Below are 16263 nucleotides of genomic sequence, written 5' to 3'. Positions count from 1 at the left end.
AGGCATTTCTTGCTTCCATATACTGATTCGATGAGTCGAATGGGTGCCCTGGTCGTCCTCGCCGATCGTCTTGGTGGTGATGCAGGCGCAGGTTCGGGACACGTCATCTCTGGGAGCGTCGCAATGCCTCGTCCCGCTCCAATACCCCTATTCGGGGCCAGGGAAAGGACCGACCCGCCTTGGAAAGGGGTACGCCGGCGGGAGGGAGGGGGTGATTGGTGTTGTGGGGGGGGGGTGTAGCTCCAGAGGGAGTCACTGGTGTTCGGGGGGGTGTGTGTGGCTCCCGCAGGGAGACCATGTCCTGTCGGCCGTCGGGGTATGCCACGTAGGCGTATTGAGGGTTCGCATGGAGGAGATGAACCCTCTCGACCAACGGATCCGATTTGTGCGTCCGCACATGCTTTTGGAGCAGGATGGGTCCCGGGGCTGCCAGCCAGGTCGGAAGTGCCGTTCCGGAGGAGGACTTCCTAGGGAAGACAAGGAGGCGTTTGTGAGGTGTTTGATTCGTTGTTGTACACAGCAGTGACCGGATGGAGTGGAGGGCGTCCGGGAAGACTTCCTGCCAGCCGGAAACTGGGAGACTTCTGGACCGTAGGGCCAGTAGGACGGTCTTCCAGACTGTTCCGTTCTCCCTCTCTACCTGACCGTTCCCCGGGGGGGTTGTAACTGGTCGTCTTGCTCGAGGCAAAGCCCTTGCTGAGTAGGAATTGACGCAGTTCGTCGCTCATGAAGGAGGACCCCCTATCGCTACGTATGTAAGCGGGGAAACCGAACAGTGTAAAGATGGTGCCAAGGGCTCTAATGACCGTGGCCGCAGTCATGTCGGGACAGGGGATGGCGAATGGGAACCGGGAGTATTCGTCAATCATGTTCAGGAAGTATGTGTTGCGATCAGTGGAGGGGAGGGGGCCTTTGAAGTCCAGACTGAGGCGTTCAAAGGGACGGGAAGCCTTTATCAGGTACGCTTTATCTGGCCGGCAGAAAGGCGGCTTGCACTCTGCGCAGATCTGGCAGTTCCTGGTGGCGGTCCTGACCTCCTCGATGGAGTAGGGCAGGTTGCGGGTCTTTACGAAGTGATAGAACTGAGTGACCCCCGGGTGGCAGAGGTCCTCGTGGAGGGTTCGGAGATGGTCCACTTGTGCGTTGGCACACGTGCCGCGGGATAGGGCATCGGAAGGCTCGTTCAGCTTTCCGGGACGATATAAGATCTCATAGTTATAGGTGGAGAGTTCAATCCTCCACCGCAAGATCTTGTTGTTCTTGATCTTGCCCCGCTGTGCATTATCGAACATGAAGGTAACCGACCATTGGTCAGTGAGGACAGTGAATCTCCTCGGGTTCTCCCAGCAGCCGCATTCTGTAACAGGGCTCACCCTGGCATGCAGGACCTGGATTTTCTGTTCTTCTGTAGATATGCCGGGGGCCGTTCGGAGGTATCCCTGAAAGCACGCTAACCAATGTTTAAAAGTGGCCGCTGCGTTTGCCGCGTGGGGGCTGATTCGCAGACACTCCGGAATGATTCGGAGCTCCATGTCCTTAAAAGTTTGCGTAATAAATTGTAGCACAATCACTCACGAGACAAGATGAGAAGGAGTCGAACGATGGCTTTATTACGCCAGCAGCACAGTTACAGAATGCGGCTGCTGGGAGAACCCGGGCTCTTATACTCCGCCTTACTGGGTGGAGCCAGCAGGCGGCGGATCCAATCAGGATCCAGTGTCTATCCACCAATAGCCTCTCGGCATCACAGGGTACCTTAATACCCCTAATACATACCACCACACAACTCACGTATGACAGGTCATCTGGGTGGGAGCAGGTTGATCCTCACCTCTGCACCGTACGCCGACCTCTACAGTCATCTCAGCTTGGTCCTCGGACCCCGCGTCTTCCAGAGCCTGTTCCTCATTGGGGCTGAAGACTCTGATGTCCGACACCACGATACCTGTCTGAGCCTTCTCCTGTCAATTGTGGACCTGCGGAGACCCAGAGGGGGCTTCTCGGGAGCGGGGGGTGCTTGGGAAGATAGACCATATTGGGGGGAATGGGGGGGGATGGGGCGTATGGGGGCTGGGGAGTATGGAGGGGAGGTGGAGTCTTGGGGAGTTAGGGACTGGGGGGGGGGGAGTATGGGGGGAGAGTATCAGGGGGCGGGAGAGTATGTGGGGTGGGGGTGTAGGGGATCCGGTGAAAACCAACCCGAGTGGCCCTGTGGTGGTCGTTGACCTTCCTGCAGCACTGGATGCCAGTCCTCCTGGTGACGCTCCCCAAGTTGACTGCTGCTGCCACCTTCTCCTAGGTGGCTGCCCTGTGGCTGACCCTCCATGACCCTCGGGGGAACAGGGCATCCCATCTGGTCTCTACCACTTCCAGAAACCTGCTCACGTTGGCATCGGTGAATTCTGGGGCTGGTCGTCTCGGCAGCATGGCTGCAAGCTGAGTGGGGTTGGCTGTGCAGGATCGGTTTAAGAGCTGCTCTCCCTTGTTAGCAGGGGGCTGGTGAGTACCGTCCCGGTAAATCAGTTGGTGGCGGGACAATGATTTGCTACAAGAAACCCATGGGGCCTCGTTAAATGGACCAATTGCCGTTTTATAGCAGTGATGGCCTCGCGGGGGTGAGCGTTGGGAAGCTCGGGGCAGTTCCCACTCACTACCACACTTAGAAACCTTTTGGTTAAATCGCGCCCAATGTGTGAATAATGTCGCCAATCCACCTACCCTGAATATCTTTGGGCTGTGGGGGCGAAACCCACGCAAACACGGGGACAATGTGCAAATTCCACGCGGACAGTGACCCAGAGCCGGGATCAAACCTGGGACCTCGGCGCCGTGAGGCAGCAGGGGTAACCCACTGTGCCACCGTGCTGCCTACGTAGTACCATTTTAATGGATTTTTCATATACCTAGCCTCATCATCAATAAATCAAACAAAATATCACTGCCTTTTTTTAGCAAAGGAAACATCTCAGAACTTTAGACTTTTGAATGCCATTCAATAAATTGCCCCACTTTAATGCCTGTCTCCTTTTCAAACATGAAACCTTAATTGTCTTATTAGAATTGTCAGGTTTCTATTACCTAATTTCTAGTCCATGAGGCTAATTATGTCAGTTGTTAACTTCTGAAGCCTCCGAAGAATTAATTGAGAATTGCGAGGCAGTAAAAATAAGCACCGAATTCATATCTGAGGATTTGCATTACTGTGCATTCAAAAACAGTTTATTGTGGAGTTTAGATGAAAATAAGCCCGGTCACAATTGTGTGAATGAGGCCATCAGAACGTAAAATGAGGAATTAGAAGACTAGAACTCTTGTGGTAATATTGTAGAAAGGAGTTGACAGGAAATTTCTAACTCTGCAATAAATCCACACATACCAGGAGCCAGATTCAATGGGAAGATTTACTGTAATTGAGCCTCCGGAGGCTGAAGCAGACATATGTTCCCTGATAGTCAAAACATCATCAACGTGAGAGCAGCTGATGAAAGTCACGCTCCAATAATAAAGTCAATGACTGCTACTCAGCATCAGCAGATTCAATTTAATTGGCATTCCCCAGCAAGCAGCTGTTGTGAAACATTATCTTGTTGTCACATTTGAGTTTGGAGAGCTGGCGTTAACTTTTGGTAACGGCATTGAACAGACTGTAATGGATTGGATGCCCTTTTACACACCTCGTCCAGTTTTTAGGAAAATTGAACTGAGTGTATAATGTCCACCCAATCTGTTACTGCCCATTCATTATCACTTCAAAAGATTAAAATCAATCACCTGTAGTTTTATCCAACTATAGAGTCTTTGGTTATTAATATATTATACTCCCTGGTACCTTAAGCCATTTTGGTCTGAGATTCCTGTAAACTGAAGAAGTTATTCTTATTAATATGAGACTCTACAGTACCTGGAAAAGCAGTGGCATGTCAGTGAATTAGCCATTCTTCCTGTTGAGTATGAGCAGTGAGTCTTTGTAGGCTTTTCAACTCTAATGGCTTTAGTAACTTGAGGACACCGGTGGCAAATGAACATTAAGTAAGTCATTAAACTATTTACAGAGTTCTGTTCAAAGCAGCATATTGCTTGCAGTACAGTCCTTGCCGGGAGGCCTAACCACACCAGGCCCTGCTTTCGCCCAACTTTAATATTAGTACATAACGAGTGGGTGGTGTTCACCCCCTATCTGGGAAGCTCGTACCGCAGAAGTCCCATGGGGAGATCAATAATGGTTTCCACAAGGTCCTTGTGGAGATTATGACAACCACCCCCTCGGCCACACAAAGTCCGAAAATGCCCCTTCAGCCGCCAATGGAGAGGGCCTTCTTCGGCACTTTATCCACGCTGGGCTTCCGCCTGTTGTGGCTCTGGGTCGAGTGGAGTGTATTGATTTGCCGACTGCCATTTCCAGGCTGACCGCCGAAGGGTTACCACTAAAATCTCAGTCCACGACATGCCATTGTCTGCCAGAGTGGTTTCCTCTGCATCCATGTTGGAATCACCCTCCTCCTGCTGCATCAGGCGTTGTGACCCCAGACGGCTGGGTTCCTGAGCTGAGGGGGCGGATCTTGAGGAGATTGTGTCGAGCTGTGCGGGTTCTTGCTTCATCAGGTGGTTCAAATGTTTGCGGTGGTCCTTCCCTTAAATCCGGACCTGAAAAGAGACTGGACCTGTTCATTCCAGTACAACTCCTGGGAGCCACAACACTCCCTCACCCAAATTGTGAGCATCAACCGCATCGCCGGAATAAAATGTGCACCCAGGCGTCCTCAAGTCACGGTGGCTTTTCTGCGTTTCCTGGCGTGTCTCTGCCTTTCTGCTGAGACTTTGAAACGCCAGACTCAGCCAGCTTCTGAGTCTGTGACCCATCAGTAACTCGGCAGGGGCAATTCCCGTCATCACATCGGGCGTTGTGCGATAATTAAAAGGATCTGCACCAGTCGTCTGCCCGTCAACCCCATTGATTATTTCTTTAAACCTCTCTTGAAGTTCTGGACCTCCCTTTCTGCCAGGCCATTGGAGGAGGGATGATACGGAGTGGCAGGAATAAGCCGAATGCCTTTCCCCTTTATAAATGTGGTGAATTGTTCGCTAGTGAACAACGTCCCTTTATCCATCACCAACACCTCTGGGATTCCACGGGTGCTAAAAAAAAAACCAGAGCTCCTCTATCATGGACTGGACATTGTACAGGCTATCTTAAACAACTCTAGCCTCTTTGAGTGAGCATCCATGAGCACGGGGAGCATGGATCCCAGAAACGGTCTCACAAAATCTGCGTGCTGAAGAGGTTTGGGTTTGGGGAGGGGCTTGTCAGGTGGGTTAGGTGTTGTATGAGGTCCCGATGGCGAGTGTGGCCACAAATAGGAGGAGGTCCGAGGACTTTTGGTTGCACCGAGGGACGAGACAGGGGTGTCCCCTGTCCCCCCTGCTCTTCGCACTGGCGATTGAACCCCTGGCTATGGCACTGAGAGAGTCGAAGAACTGGAGGGGGTTGGTGCGGGGTGGGAGGAGCATAGGGTGTCGCTTTATGCGGACAACCTGCTGCTGTATGTGGCGGACCCGGTGGGAGGAATGCCAGAGGTAATGAGGATCCTTAGGGAATTCGGGGACTTTTCGGGGTACAAGCTCAATATGGGGAAGTGCGAGCTATTCGTAGTTCAGCTAGGGGACCAGGAGAGGGGGATTGGCGAGCTCCCACTAAAAAGGGCGGAGAGAAGCTTCAGATATTTGGGGGTCCAGGTGGCCAGGAGCTGGGGGGCCCTGCATCGGCTTAACTTTACAAGGCTGGTGGAGCAAATGGAGGAGGAGTTCAAGAGGTGGGATGCGTTGCCGCTGCCCTTGGTGGGTAGGGTGCAGTCAATCAAAATGACGGTGCTCCCAAGGTTTTTGTTCCTGTTCCAGTACCTCCCCGTGTTTATCCCAAAGGCTTTTTTCAGGCGGGTTAACAGGAGTATAATGGGGTTTGTGTGGGCGCGAGGGACTCCGAGGGTGAGAAGGGTGTTCCTGGAGCGGAGTAGAGATAGGGGGGGACTGGCGCTGCCCAACCTCTGTGGATACTACTGGGCCGCCAATGCGACAATGGTGCGCAAGTGGGTGATGGAGGGGGAGGGGGCTGCATGGAAGAGGCTGGAGACGACGTCCTGTGTTGGTACGAATCTGGGGGCGCTGGCAACAGCGCCGCTGCCGCTCCCTCCAAGGAGGTATACCACGAGCCCGGTGGTGGTGGTGGCCCTCAAAATTTGGGGGCAGTGGAGGCGGCATAGGGGGGAAGTTGGGGCCTCGGCGTGGACCCCATTATGGGGGAACCACCGGTTCGCCCCAGGAAGAACAGGTGGAGGGTTTTCGGAGTGGCACAGGGCAGGGATACGAAAGTTGGGGGACCTGTTTGTGGACGGGAAGTTCGCGAGCTTGGGTGAGCTGGAGGAGAAGTACGGGCTCCCCCCGGGGAACACCTTCAGGTACTTACAGGTAAGGGAGTTTGCCAGACGGCAGGTGGTGGAATTCCCGCGGCTACTGCCACACACAATACAGGACAGGGTGCTCTCGGTGGGGTGGGTGGGAGTGGGGAAGTTCTCGGAAACTTCCCAGGTGATGCACGAGGAGTAGGAGGCCTCGGTGGTGGAGTTGAAAGGTAAGTTGGAGGAGGAGTTGGGAGAGGAGATCGAAGAGGGGACGTGGGCAGATGCCCTTGGGAGGGTGAATTCTTCCTCTTCATGCACGAGGCTCAGCCTCATACAGTTTAAGGTGCTGCACAGGGCACACATGACCGGGACAAGGATGAGCTGGTTCTTTGGGGGTGAGGACAGGTGTGTTCGGTGCTCAGGGAGCCCAGCAAATCACACCCATATGTTCTGGGCATGCCCAGTGCTGGAGGAATTGTGGAAGGGCGTAGCGAGGACAGTGTCGAGGGTAGAAGGATCCAGGATCTGACCGGGCTGGGAGCTCGCACTATTTGGGGTGGCAGAGGAGCCGGGAGTGCAGGAGGCGAAAGAGGCCGGAATTCTGGCCTTTGCGTCCCTGGTAGCCCGGCGAAGGATTCTCCTTCAGTGGAAAAATGCGAGGCCCCCAAGCGTGGAATCCTGGATCAGCGATATGGCAGGGTTCATTAAATTGGAGAGGGTGAAATTCGCATTGAGAGGGTCGGTACAAGGGTTCTTCAGGCAGTGGCAACCGTTCTTAGACTTTCTGGCAGAACGATAGACATTGGTCAATGGCAGCAGCAGCTCGGGGGGGGGGGGGGGGGTGGGGGGGGGGGTTTACTTTATTTTTGTTTATGTTATTTACACTGGAGGGTCTGAGGGGGTGTATACACCTGTTGTGTTAAGTCGGGGTGTTAATGTTAATTTATTATTTATGTAGAGGGGGGGGAGGGGTTTGGGGGGTTGCTTTTTTAGATTGTGTTTTGTACTTAACCCTGTTGGGTTCTTTTTTCTTTCTCATTTTGTTATTGATATTTTATGAGAACATTTAATAAAAATTATTTTTTTTTTAAACTAAATCTGAGGGGAGGCATACCCATGGGCGTCCCAGCCATTCCCAGGGGTGGAAGCAGGTTGCCGGTGGAAATTTCTGATCCTCCTGGCACACCGACAGCTGCGCATGAACCTTTCGATGTCCCCATCAATACCGGGCCACCAGACGTAACTGTGGGCCAACATTTTCATTTTATGTGCTCGCGGATGGCCACCGTGAAGATGCTGGTGCTGGGCTTAGTTTTTTATCTCAATGATCACCGCCAAGCCCTTTTCACTATGTGAGCGTAACGTCTCTTTGCATCCGCCAGAGTTCTCGAAGCAAACGCAATAGGATGGCTCTATGGGCCAGCACTGCCCTGATGCCATAGGAGGAAGCATCACATGTCAAGACGGATTATAATGCGCAACAAACTGCGTGGAGGGCAGACACTTCATAACAGCATTACATGTTTTCTCCTGCGATGGGCCCAGCACCACTCCTAGTCATTCCTCAATAGCATGTGGAGCAGACCCAACAGAGTGGCTAAGTTGACAATGAACTTTCCTTAGTAGTTAACTAGACCTAAAAATGACCGCAGCTCAGTGGCGTTCCTCAGTGCCAGGCCCCTTTAATAACGCGAATCTTGTCCTCCACAGGAAGTAGACCAATACTATTCAGCCTGTAACCTAGATTGGTCACTGTGCTAGCATGATACACACACTTGCTTCTCTTCTGCCAGGAACCTACATGGGAAAACCCCGGAGCACATCCATATGGTTATCCATATGTTCCTTCTCTGTGAATCCCGTAATGAACATGCTGTCCAAATAGAGGGACCACAATTGATCGGCCCTGCAGGATGTTCTCTATCACTCGCTGAAAACCCGTCAAGACTGACGAACCCCTGAACGGGAGATGGGTGTACTCAAACAACCCCCAATAAGTATTGCTGATGGCAAAGTTTTTGGACTCCGGGTCTAGCTCCACCTGCAGATAAGCATTACTCATATCCAGCTTCGTGAAGGGGCATCCTCCAACCAATCTGGCGTATGAATCCTCCACCTAGTGATCTGATACCCGTCCAATCGCAAGGCCCTGTTCACCTTGAGTTTAAAATCACCACAGAGATGGACAGTTTTGTCAGGCTTCATTACCAGCACCACAGATGCAGTCCATTCCACAAACTGATTCGGGGATATAACCCCCAGATCTTGCAGGCGCTGAAATCCCGTGTCACCAGCAAAGCATAAGGCACAGGCCTCACTCTGAAATATCGGTGTTGAGCCTCAGGATCTACATTGATATGGGCTTTGGTCCCTTTTTTCCTGCTGGAACACCTCGAGGTATTTACCCAACACATATTACAGACCTCTGGTGCACATTCGAAGGACCTGTTGCCAGCCTTAACCCGTCGCCCCCTCATAAATTTGGACCCATCCCTGCGCCACAACCAATGGAAGACGAATCGACTGCTACCCGTGCGTCACCAGAGTCATGGTGGTCCCCCGATCTTTAAAGGCTCCCCAGTGTAGGTCGCCAATCTCGCTTTAGTATCAAGAAGTGTCAGTAGCATGAGCTCTGCACAAAGCTGCCAAAGTGTGCGGAGGTCAACAATGGAGACTGCAGTGCCAGTGTCCGTTTCCATAGTCACCGGATTACCATTAACCTTGCAGCGTTACCCGGATCTGTGCTACTTTTGGAACTGTGACACAGTTGCATTAAACAGTCCTCCTCATCCGGGGTGCCCACATGCAAAGCCCTGGTTTGCGGAGATCTGGGTGGTTGTTGTGGACGGCCCTGACCATCATGGGTTCGCCTCCCACGTCATTGGCAATGCAGCCAGCTGTCCCCATCATCCTCATGGGAGGTGTCCCACCATCAGCGGTAGCACCCAAGATTCTAATTGTGCTGTGGAAATGCTTCTGAGGCCACCCCTTTGGAGGAAGTCTGGCCATACCAGCATCATCCCGTCATGCTGAGGGGGCCCGGAAGGAAGGGAGAGCCAAACTATGAACGCCATAGACCATGGACCCTGCAGCTCCTGAAGTCATTTGTCCCCATGCTCTCGAGATAGTGAAAGTTCAATGGCTCATTTTAAATCTAGGGTGAGTTCTGCCAATAGCTTCCTCAGTGTAGCCATGTTGTTGATGCTGTACACAAGTCGGTCCCTCAGAATCCCTGAGCGGGATGGCCTGAACTCAGAGTTCAGTCATATATCTTAAGCGGATCAAGAAGTGAGTAACTGATTCACCCGGAGACTGCACTGCTGTATAAAAGCAATACCGCTGCATAATTACAGAAGGCTTGGGGTCATAGTGTTCCGAAACCAATGTGACTAGCTCATCAAAAGATCTGGGGCGGGATTCTCCGACCCCCGCCAGGTCGGAGAATCGCCGGGGGGTGGCGTGAATCCCGCCCTGTCGCTCCGACGCCGGCTGCCGAATTCTCCGGCGCCAGTTTTCGGGTGGGGGTGGGGATCACGCCGCGCCAGCTGGGGGCCTGTAGAAGCCAAATATTCCAGTATTCACAGCGCCCCCCCCCCCGGAAATTCTCCGGGCCCTGATGGCCGCCCGTTTTCGGCCAGTACCGCCGGCATGAAATTGACATGGTCCATCCCGGCGGGACCTGGCTTGGAGGGCGGCTAGGGGACTACTCGGGGGGGCGCAGGGGGGGATCCGGCCGCGGGGGAGGCCCCCACGGTGGCCTGGCCTGTGATCAGGGCCCACCAATCTGTGGGCGGGCCTGTGCCGTGGGGGCACTCTTTCTCTCCGCGCCAGCCTCTGTAAGGCTCCGCCATTGCCGGCACGGAGAAGAAACCCCCTGTGCATGTGCAAGAAACACGCCGGAGGTTTTGCGCATGCACTAGAACATGCTGGCGGTTCTGGGCATGCGCCAACTCGCACCGGTCCACGGCGGCCGCGCCAATGGCGCTGGCTTAGCCCCCGGAAGTGCGGAGGATTCTGCAACTTCCAGGCCGCCCGACGCCGGAGTGGTTCCCGATGCTCTTGGGGCCGGCGTCGGGCTGTCCCGCCAATTGCGGGAGGATCCAGGCCCCGGAGTCTGCCGCCGCCAGATAAATCAGACTCTTTTATGATTCCAAATGTTTGGGTCCTGCAAGTGGCCAGGAGGACCTTCTTTTTTTTTCCTTTTTATTTAACAAACATTTTATTAAGGCATTTATAGTTTTATAACAATAATAGAAGGAGGAGGACCTTCTGACGGTCTTCCCCCAAAACTCCCGTTTGTCTGGGAAAAGTGCTTCATGCGCTCTGCATACTGGTTCCAATCTTCCAGAGATGCATCAAAGGCTTCCAACTTTCCGAATAACAGCATCTTAAATGGTTACGATGTTACACCCAAACAGCAACTTCCAATGGTCAGGAGGTTCTACGAGCAAATCAGGAGTTTCTTTTAATCCTCGTTGCCAATTTAGTAACTTGAGGGCAACGGTGATAAATGACCTTTAATTTATTTAACAATTTACAGAGTTCTGCTCAAAGCAGCATATCCCTCCCAGTACAGTCCTTGCTGGGAGAACTAACCACACCAGGCCCTACTTTGGGCTAGCTTTCATATTAGTACATAACGAGCCACAGGCGGGTGGCTTCCACCACCTCTCTGGGGAGTTCGTACTCCACGAGTCCCATGGGGAGATCAATGATAATTTTCCCGTGGTCCCCGTGGGGGTTTAGACAATGGTCACATCACAATCCAGTCCAATCTTTTCATCAATGATGCCCAAATTCACTGGACAGTTGTAAAGAGCAGGTACCCTCGGTGATCGTCTATTCCTGAGGGCGACCGGACTGAGACCAATTGTATTGCATGAAATTGTAGCCTTGTTGCAGTTGCTCTCCCTTAGAAGAGCAAACTCATAACCAGGAATTGAATATAAAATCTTATTTGTCTACATAACTCAATTCCACACTGGCACCTGTTAGGGGAACTCTGATGTCTGTAATCTTATTACATAATGATAACATTTTTTCTTGAGGAGGAGAGGATTCTTAATGGAAAAAGCCTACAATTATTTTGTTCAGAATGCAGGTAATGGCTATAAACTCCGCAGAATATGAACCACTTGGAATTTCAGACTCAACTGTTGTAGTGAATTGAATATCTGTCTAAATGGTCATTTTATTTTATTGCAGATTATTGTAGGTGTGATTCTTCTCTACTACCTCCTTGGAATTAGTGCCTTAATTGGAGCAACAGTAATTGCAGTGTTGGCCCCTGTCCAGTATTTTGTAGCAACCAAATTCTCTCAGGCGCAGAGAAGCACATTGGTGAGTATCACTTCATCAAATGCTTGTTTGTTTGTAGGAATTCCTCTCACACCCCAAAGAGGCAGACAAACAAGAGACTTGATCCCAAAGTTATATCTTTGCTGCTCCATAACTGATTGGTAGAGTGTGTAGGATGCACGTGACTATTACAGCAACCATTTCATCTATTCTGAGAGAAGAATCTTCTCATTGGAACCTCCCTTCTAATGACTCAAACGAGAATGAACCTTGTTATGCTCACCAAACTGTGCTGTCCTACGAATCCCGAGTATGTAGAACCAATAATGCTTACATCTCTGAGTAACATAGTGAGTAGAAGGTTGTTGAGAGCTGTCAAATCCATAAACCTCTGGAACTACAAATTTCCTTTCATCTGTAGGTTTTTTGGCAAAACTACATAATAATTTGCTTTTTTACAATTTTAAAAATGAAATTAAACCAATATGAAGAGGGTGCAGTGCTGGCCCAGTGCTGTACAGTACCAATGTGCCATGTTTAGTACCAAAGTGCCATGCCATATATTGTTGGGTCACAGGTTCAATTCAACATCCCTCTGAGTGTCTATTCCAGCTGCGTTGCTTTGAAAATATACCGAATGGAAGCAAATATTTTAAAACTGATTCCAAGTCATTTCTTCCACAGTTCCTTGCAGCTCTTTCTAGCTAAGAAAACATTTCAATAGAATTCTAAGAATAATTCATCTGATTTCACTATCATCCTTTGCCATTCTGTAGTTGGAGGAGAAAACACAAGGGGCGGGATTCTCCGTCCCACCAATCTGGTGCGGCGTGCTCCAGGATTCTCCGTCACGTCAGCCAGCCAATGGGGTTTCCCATTGTGGGCAGCCCCACGCCGTCGTGAAATCCCTGGGCTGCCGGCGCAATGGAGAATCCCGACAGCGGAAAATCCAGCCCAAATACTCAAACTCCCACTGAGTGAAACCCTTAGGCCCACCCAGGTTTCTTTTTTGTCTTTTATGAAATAATGTAACGCAGGAATCACATTTTGTTAGAAATGGAAAATAACACAGCGTCTGATAAGTGGATGGGGGAATTGAAATAACCTTTGGACAGAAAAAGCCCATTTTCTGAAATAATGTGCTTGCAATTCCTTGACATGAACTACAAAGTGCACGTTTGTTTAGGGACTGAATAGTGAGTTGGATCAGATAAAAAGATAAATATTCATCCTGGACAGTGCTGCAAGGTGGGCAGTAACGTATGGTCTGCCTTTTAAACACCCTATCCAATATTCTGTGGTCAGTGGAATATAAGGGGCTGACCATGCAATTCAGCCTGCTTTAAACAAACGGCCAAGACATATTTATATTCCTGACAGCTGAGAATTCACATTGATCTGAGTCTAAGTGACATCCAGATGCTGCAGCCCTAATACTCTGCACATCCAGTCATCAGTGCAAGCTGGCTAGCAACTAAATCCTATTAGCAGAGTGCAATGCAACCATTCACTGCTAACATTTAAACATTTTATCAAAAGTGTTAAAAAATGCTCAGAATCTGCGGTACAGCAGGCTAGTTATATGACAGCAGGCATAAACTCAAATTAATGTGAAGAAATCACCCACTACTTGATTTCAGTGCATTTGGGTTTATATTATTTTGTTTGATGCGTATACTCAGGAGACAGACTGTACATCTATATGAAAATGGCAGCATTACTGCATCATAAACATCCTATGTAAAATGAGTTTGAGCCACCCTTTCCTGTAACCTCCTCTGTCCATACAATCCTGACAGGACTCTTGTGCAGCCCTGACTTCCACCATTGGTAGCCGTACTTTCAGTTGTCCAGGTGATTGGTTTTCCTTCTCTAAACTGTTCTACCAATCTACATCTCTGACCTACTTTCACACAATCCTTAAAACCTACCGCTTTGACCAATTATTTGGTCACCTACCCTAATATCTCCTCCGATGGCTTGGTGGCAATTTCTACCTGATTATTGTCGTGCGAAGTGCCTGAGGACATGTTATATTAAAGGTGCTTTATAAATGCAGATTGTTGTCTGTTTTTGGTGAGGCAACGTGAGCACAATTCCTGACCGGCAGAGAGCTGCACAAAATCACCAAAAATTGAAATCCTGAGAGAGAACTGGTGCTTTTAAAGCACATTTCTCTTCTCAAGCTAAAGCAAATAGTTGCAACCGAACAGAGGAAGTTTTACTTTACTTGTGCCTAGGGGCATCGGTGTGCTTGATGTGATGTTTGTTATGGAAGTGGGAATGTGCTCCACTCCCCAACAATGATTTTTTTCACCTTCATTAGTAAAATAAAATAATTAATGAATTTGAAAGAAAGGGATAGTATCACATAGAGGGGTTGAGGTAATCATTAGGGCTGACAGACTGTTGCTCTGCTTCTTGAATGTACCTGTTGGATAAATTTTCCGATCTTCAAGTCCAACTGTTGATTGTCCTTCCTGTTGCAGGATTATTCAAATGAGCGCTTGAGGAAAACGAATGAACTGCTACGAGGAATCAAGTTACTTAAGCTTTATGCTTGGGAGCAAATCTTCCATAAGAGTGTGGAAGAAACGCGACACAAGGAGCTAACAAGTCTGAAGTCTTTTGCCCTCTATACCTCCATATCCAGTAAGAATCAGTTTACATTTCAATTCAAAAAGTGAATTAATATTTGTTTATGTTAAGTTGTGTTGCTCTTATTGGATTTCTTTGGATTCGTTTTGTTTGCTTAATCCTTCATACAACCAGGTGAGGCCATGCAATCATAGCAGGGCTACTTTTTTTCAAAACGGTAGCAAACTGCTTAATAAGGTTTATTTAAAGTATTTAGTCCCTTCTCTTTCAACGAGGTTAAGTGGTTGAGAAATCAATAATTTTGTGGCCATTGAAAGGACCTTCAATTTAGGTATGAGTGATGATTTGAATATTGCGACCTAGAATAGAGTTCTCGGGTCAAAAGGAATAAACTAATTTAACAGTAAGGATATCAAAATTAATATATGAATGAAAATCGCTTATTGTCACAAGTAGGCTTCAAATGAAGTTACTGTGAAAAGCCCCTAGTCGCCACATTCCGGTGCTGTTCAGGAAGGCTGGTACGGGAATATATATATCTTCCTTATGTATAAACATGTCATCAATCAACAAATTATGGGTCATGTGAAGTTGGAGCAAGATTCCTTTTGACTAGTTTCCCAGTGTCCCAGTCTCTGATCAATTATGTAAGAAACTTGTAGATCCACATTGATTTCTTTTTATAATATTTCTTGCGCTCAACATGCAGAAAATATCTTCCCACCTCACAAATGATCAAACATTTTAAATAAAGTTTGTCGAATTCCATTTATCGTTTCCTGTTAAAAACACTCATAATAAATAAACCTAATTTTTTGTTTTTGCCCAGCAATGAGGAATTGCTTGCAAATACATCTCTGGTTCTCATGGAACTCTGCTTCAGAGGCCATAGATGCTGACTTACATAGGGAGAGTGAGGCAGATTTTTGCTGATTCGTTGTGATCTCAAGCTAGTATCTTCCAAAACAGCAGAGATCAGTCGCATATTGGCTTTAGGTGTTACCGAAGGAAAACCATAAAACCAAATCATTTTGGACAGAGCACCTGTGACAGTGGATGACATTCGCCCTACATTGTTTATGTATTAAAACATGAAAATTTGGAAATACATAATAAGTAAATGTCTCTTCAAGGGCAATTAGGGATGGGCACTAAATGCTGGGCCAGTCGGTGACGTCCACATCCGATGAACAAATGTTTTTCTTTAAAATCAGCATCAATAAAGAGAAAAGACAAGTTAATGCTTTGAATAAATGCCTGTCTAACTCATAGTCCAGCTCAGCATTTGAGTGCAGGAAGGGGAGAATGTGACTGATTACCATGAGAATAAGGATGTAGGTAGTGCACTGGACAGTCAGAATGCTAACCATAGTACCGTGGAACAGAAGGCAGTCAACGCGGAAGAGGAGAACAGAAAATTTGTAGTCATAGCAGATTGGATAATTAGGGGGATAGGTTGTACCCTCTGTAGTTGTGAATGAGAGTCCAGAAAGGTGTGTTTCGTACCTAGTAAAGGTGAAGCATATGTTGGAGCTCCTGGAGCAACCTCGCCAGAATATTGTGCAATATTCTGGGCGCCACATCATAGGAAGGATGTGAACCCGTTGGAGAGAGTACAGAAGACATTTACAACAATGTTTCCAGGAGTGAGAAACTTCAGTTATAAGGATAGATTGGCGAGGTTGGGACTGTTCTCCTCGGAGAGGAGAAGGTTGAGAGGCGATTTGATAGAGGTTAAAGATCATGAGGGGGCTGGACAGAGTAGATAGGGAGAAACCATTCCCTCTCTTTTAGGAAAATAAAGGTAGTTTTAAGGGATTTAGAAATATGGGCCGGGATTCTCCAAAATCCTGGCTAAGTGTTGACGCCGGTGTAAACATGGAGTGTTTCATGCCGGCGTCAATGGGCCTCTTGGCCCAGCAATTCAGTGGCCCACAGGGGCCCAGTGGCCAATTCAGTGGCTCCACGCAGC

At 49.0% G+C, this 16263-nt stretch overlaps 1 protein-coding gene across 1 annotated transcript in view; it reads left to right on the top strand.

Moving 5' to 3' along the window:
• LOC140384522 (ATP-binding cassette sub-family C member 8-like) overlaps positions 1-16263 on the top strand; it is a 497256-nt gene that overhangs the window by 230381 nt on the left and 250612 nt on the right. The window contains 2 exon segments of the mRNA XM_072466291.1: positions 11601-11735; positions 14183-14345. Coding sequence (XP_072322392.1) covers positions 11601-11735; positions 14183-14345 — 298 coding nt within the window.

The sequence above is a fragment of the Scyliorhinus torazame genome, chromosome 10, assembly GCF_047496885.1.
Source record: "Scyliorhinus torazame isolate Kashiwa2021f chromosome 10, sScyTor2.1, whole genome shotgun sequence".
In the NCBI taxonomy this organism is placed as follows: Eukaryota; Metazoa; Chordata; class Chondrichthyes; order Carcharhiniformes; family Scyliorhinidae; genus Scyliorhinus; species Scyliorhinus torazame.
The sequence above is the reverse complement of the archived record's forward strand: the minus strand, read 5'-3'. Positions and strand labels throughout refer to the sequence as shown.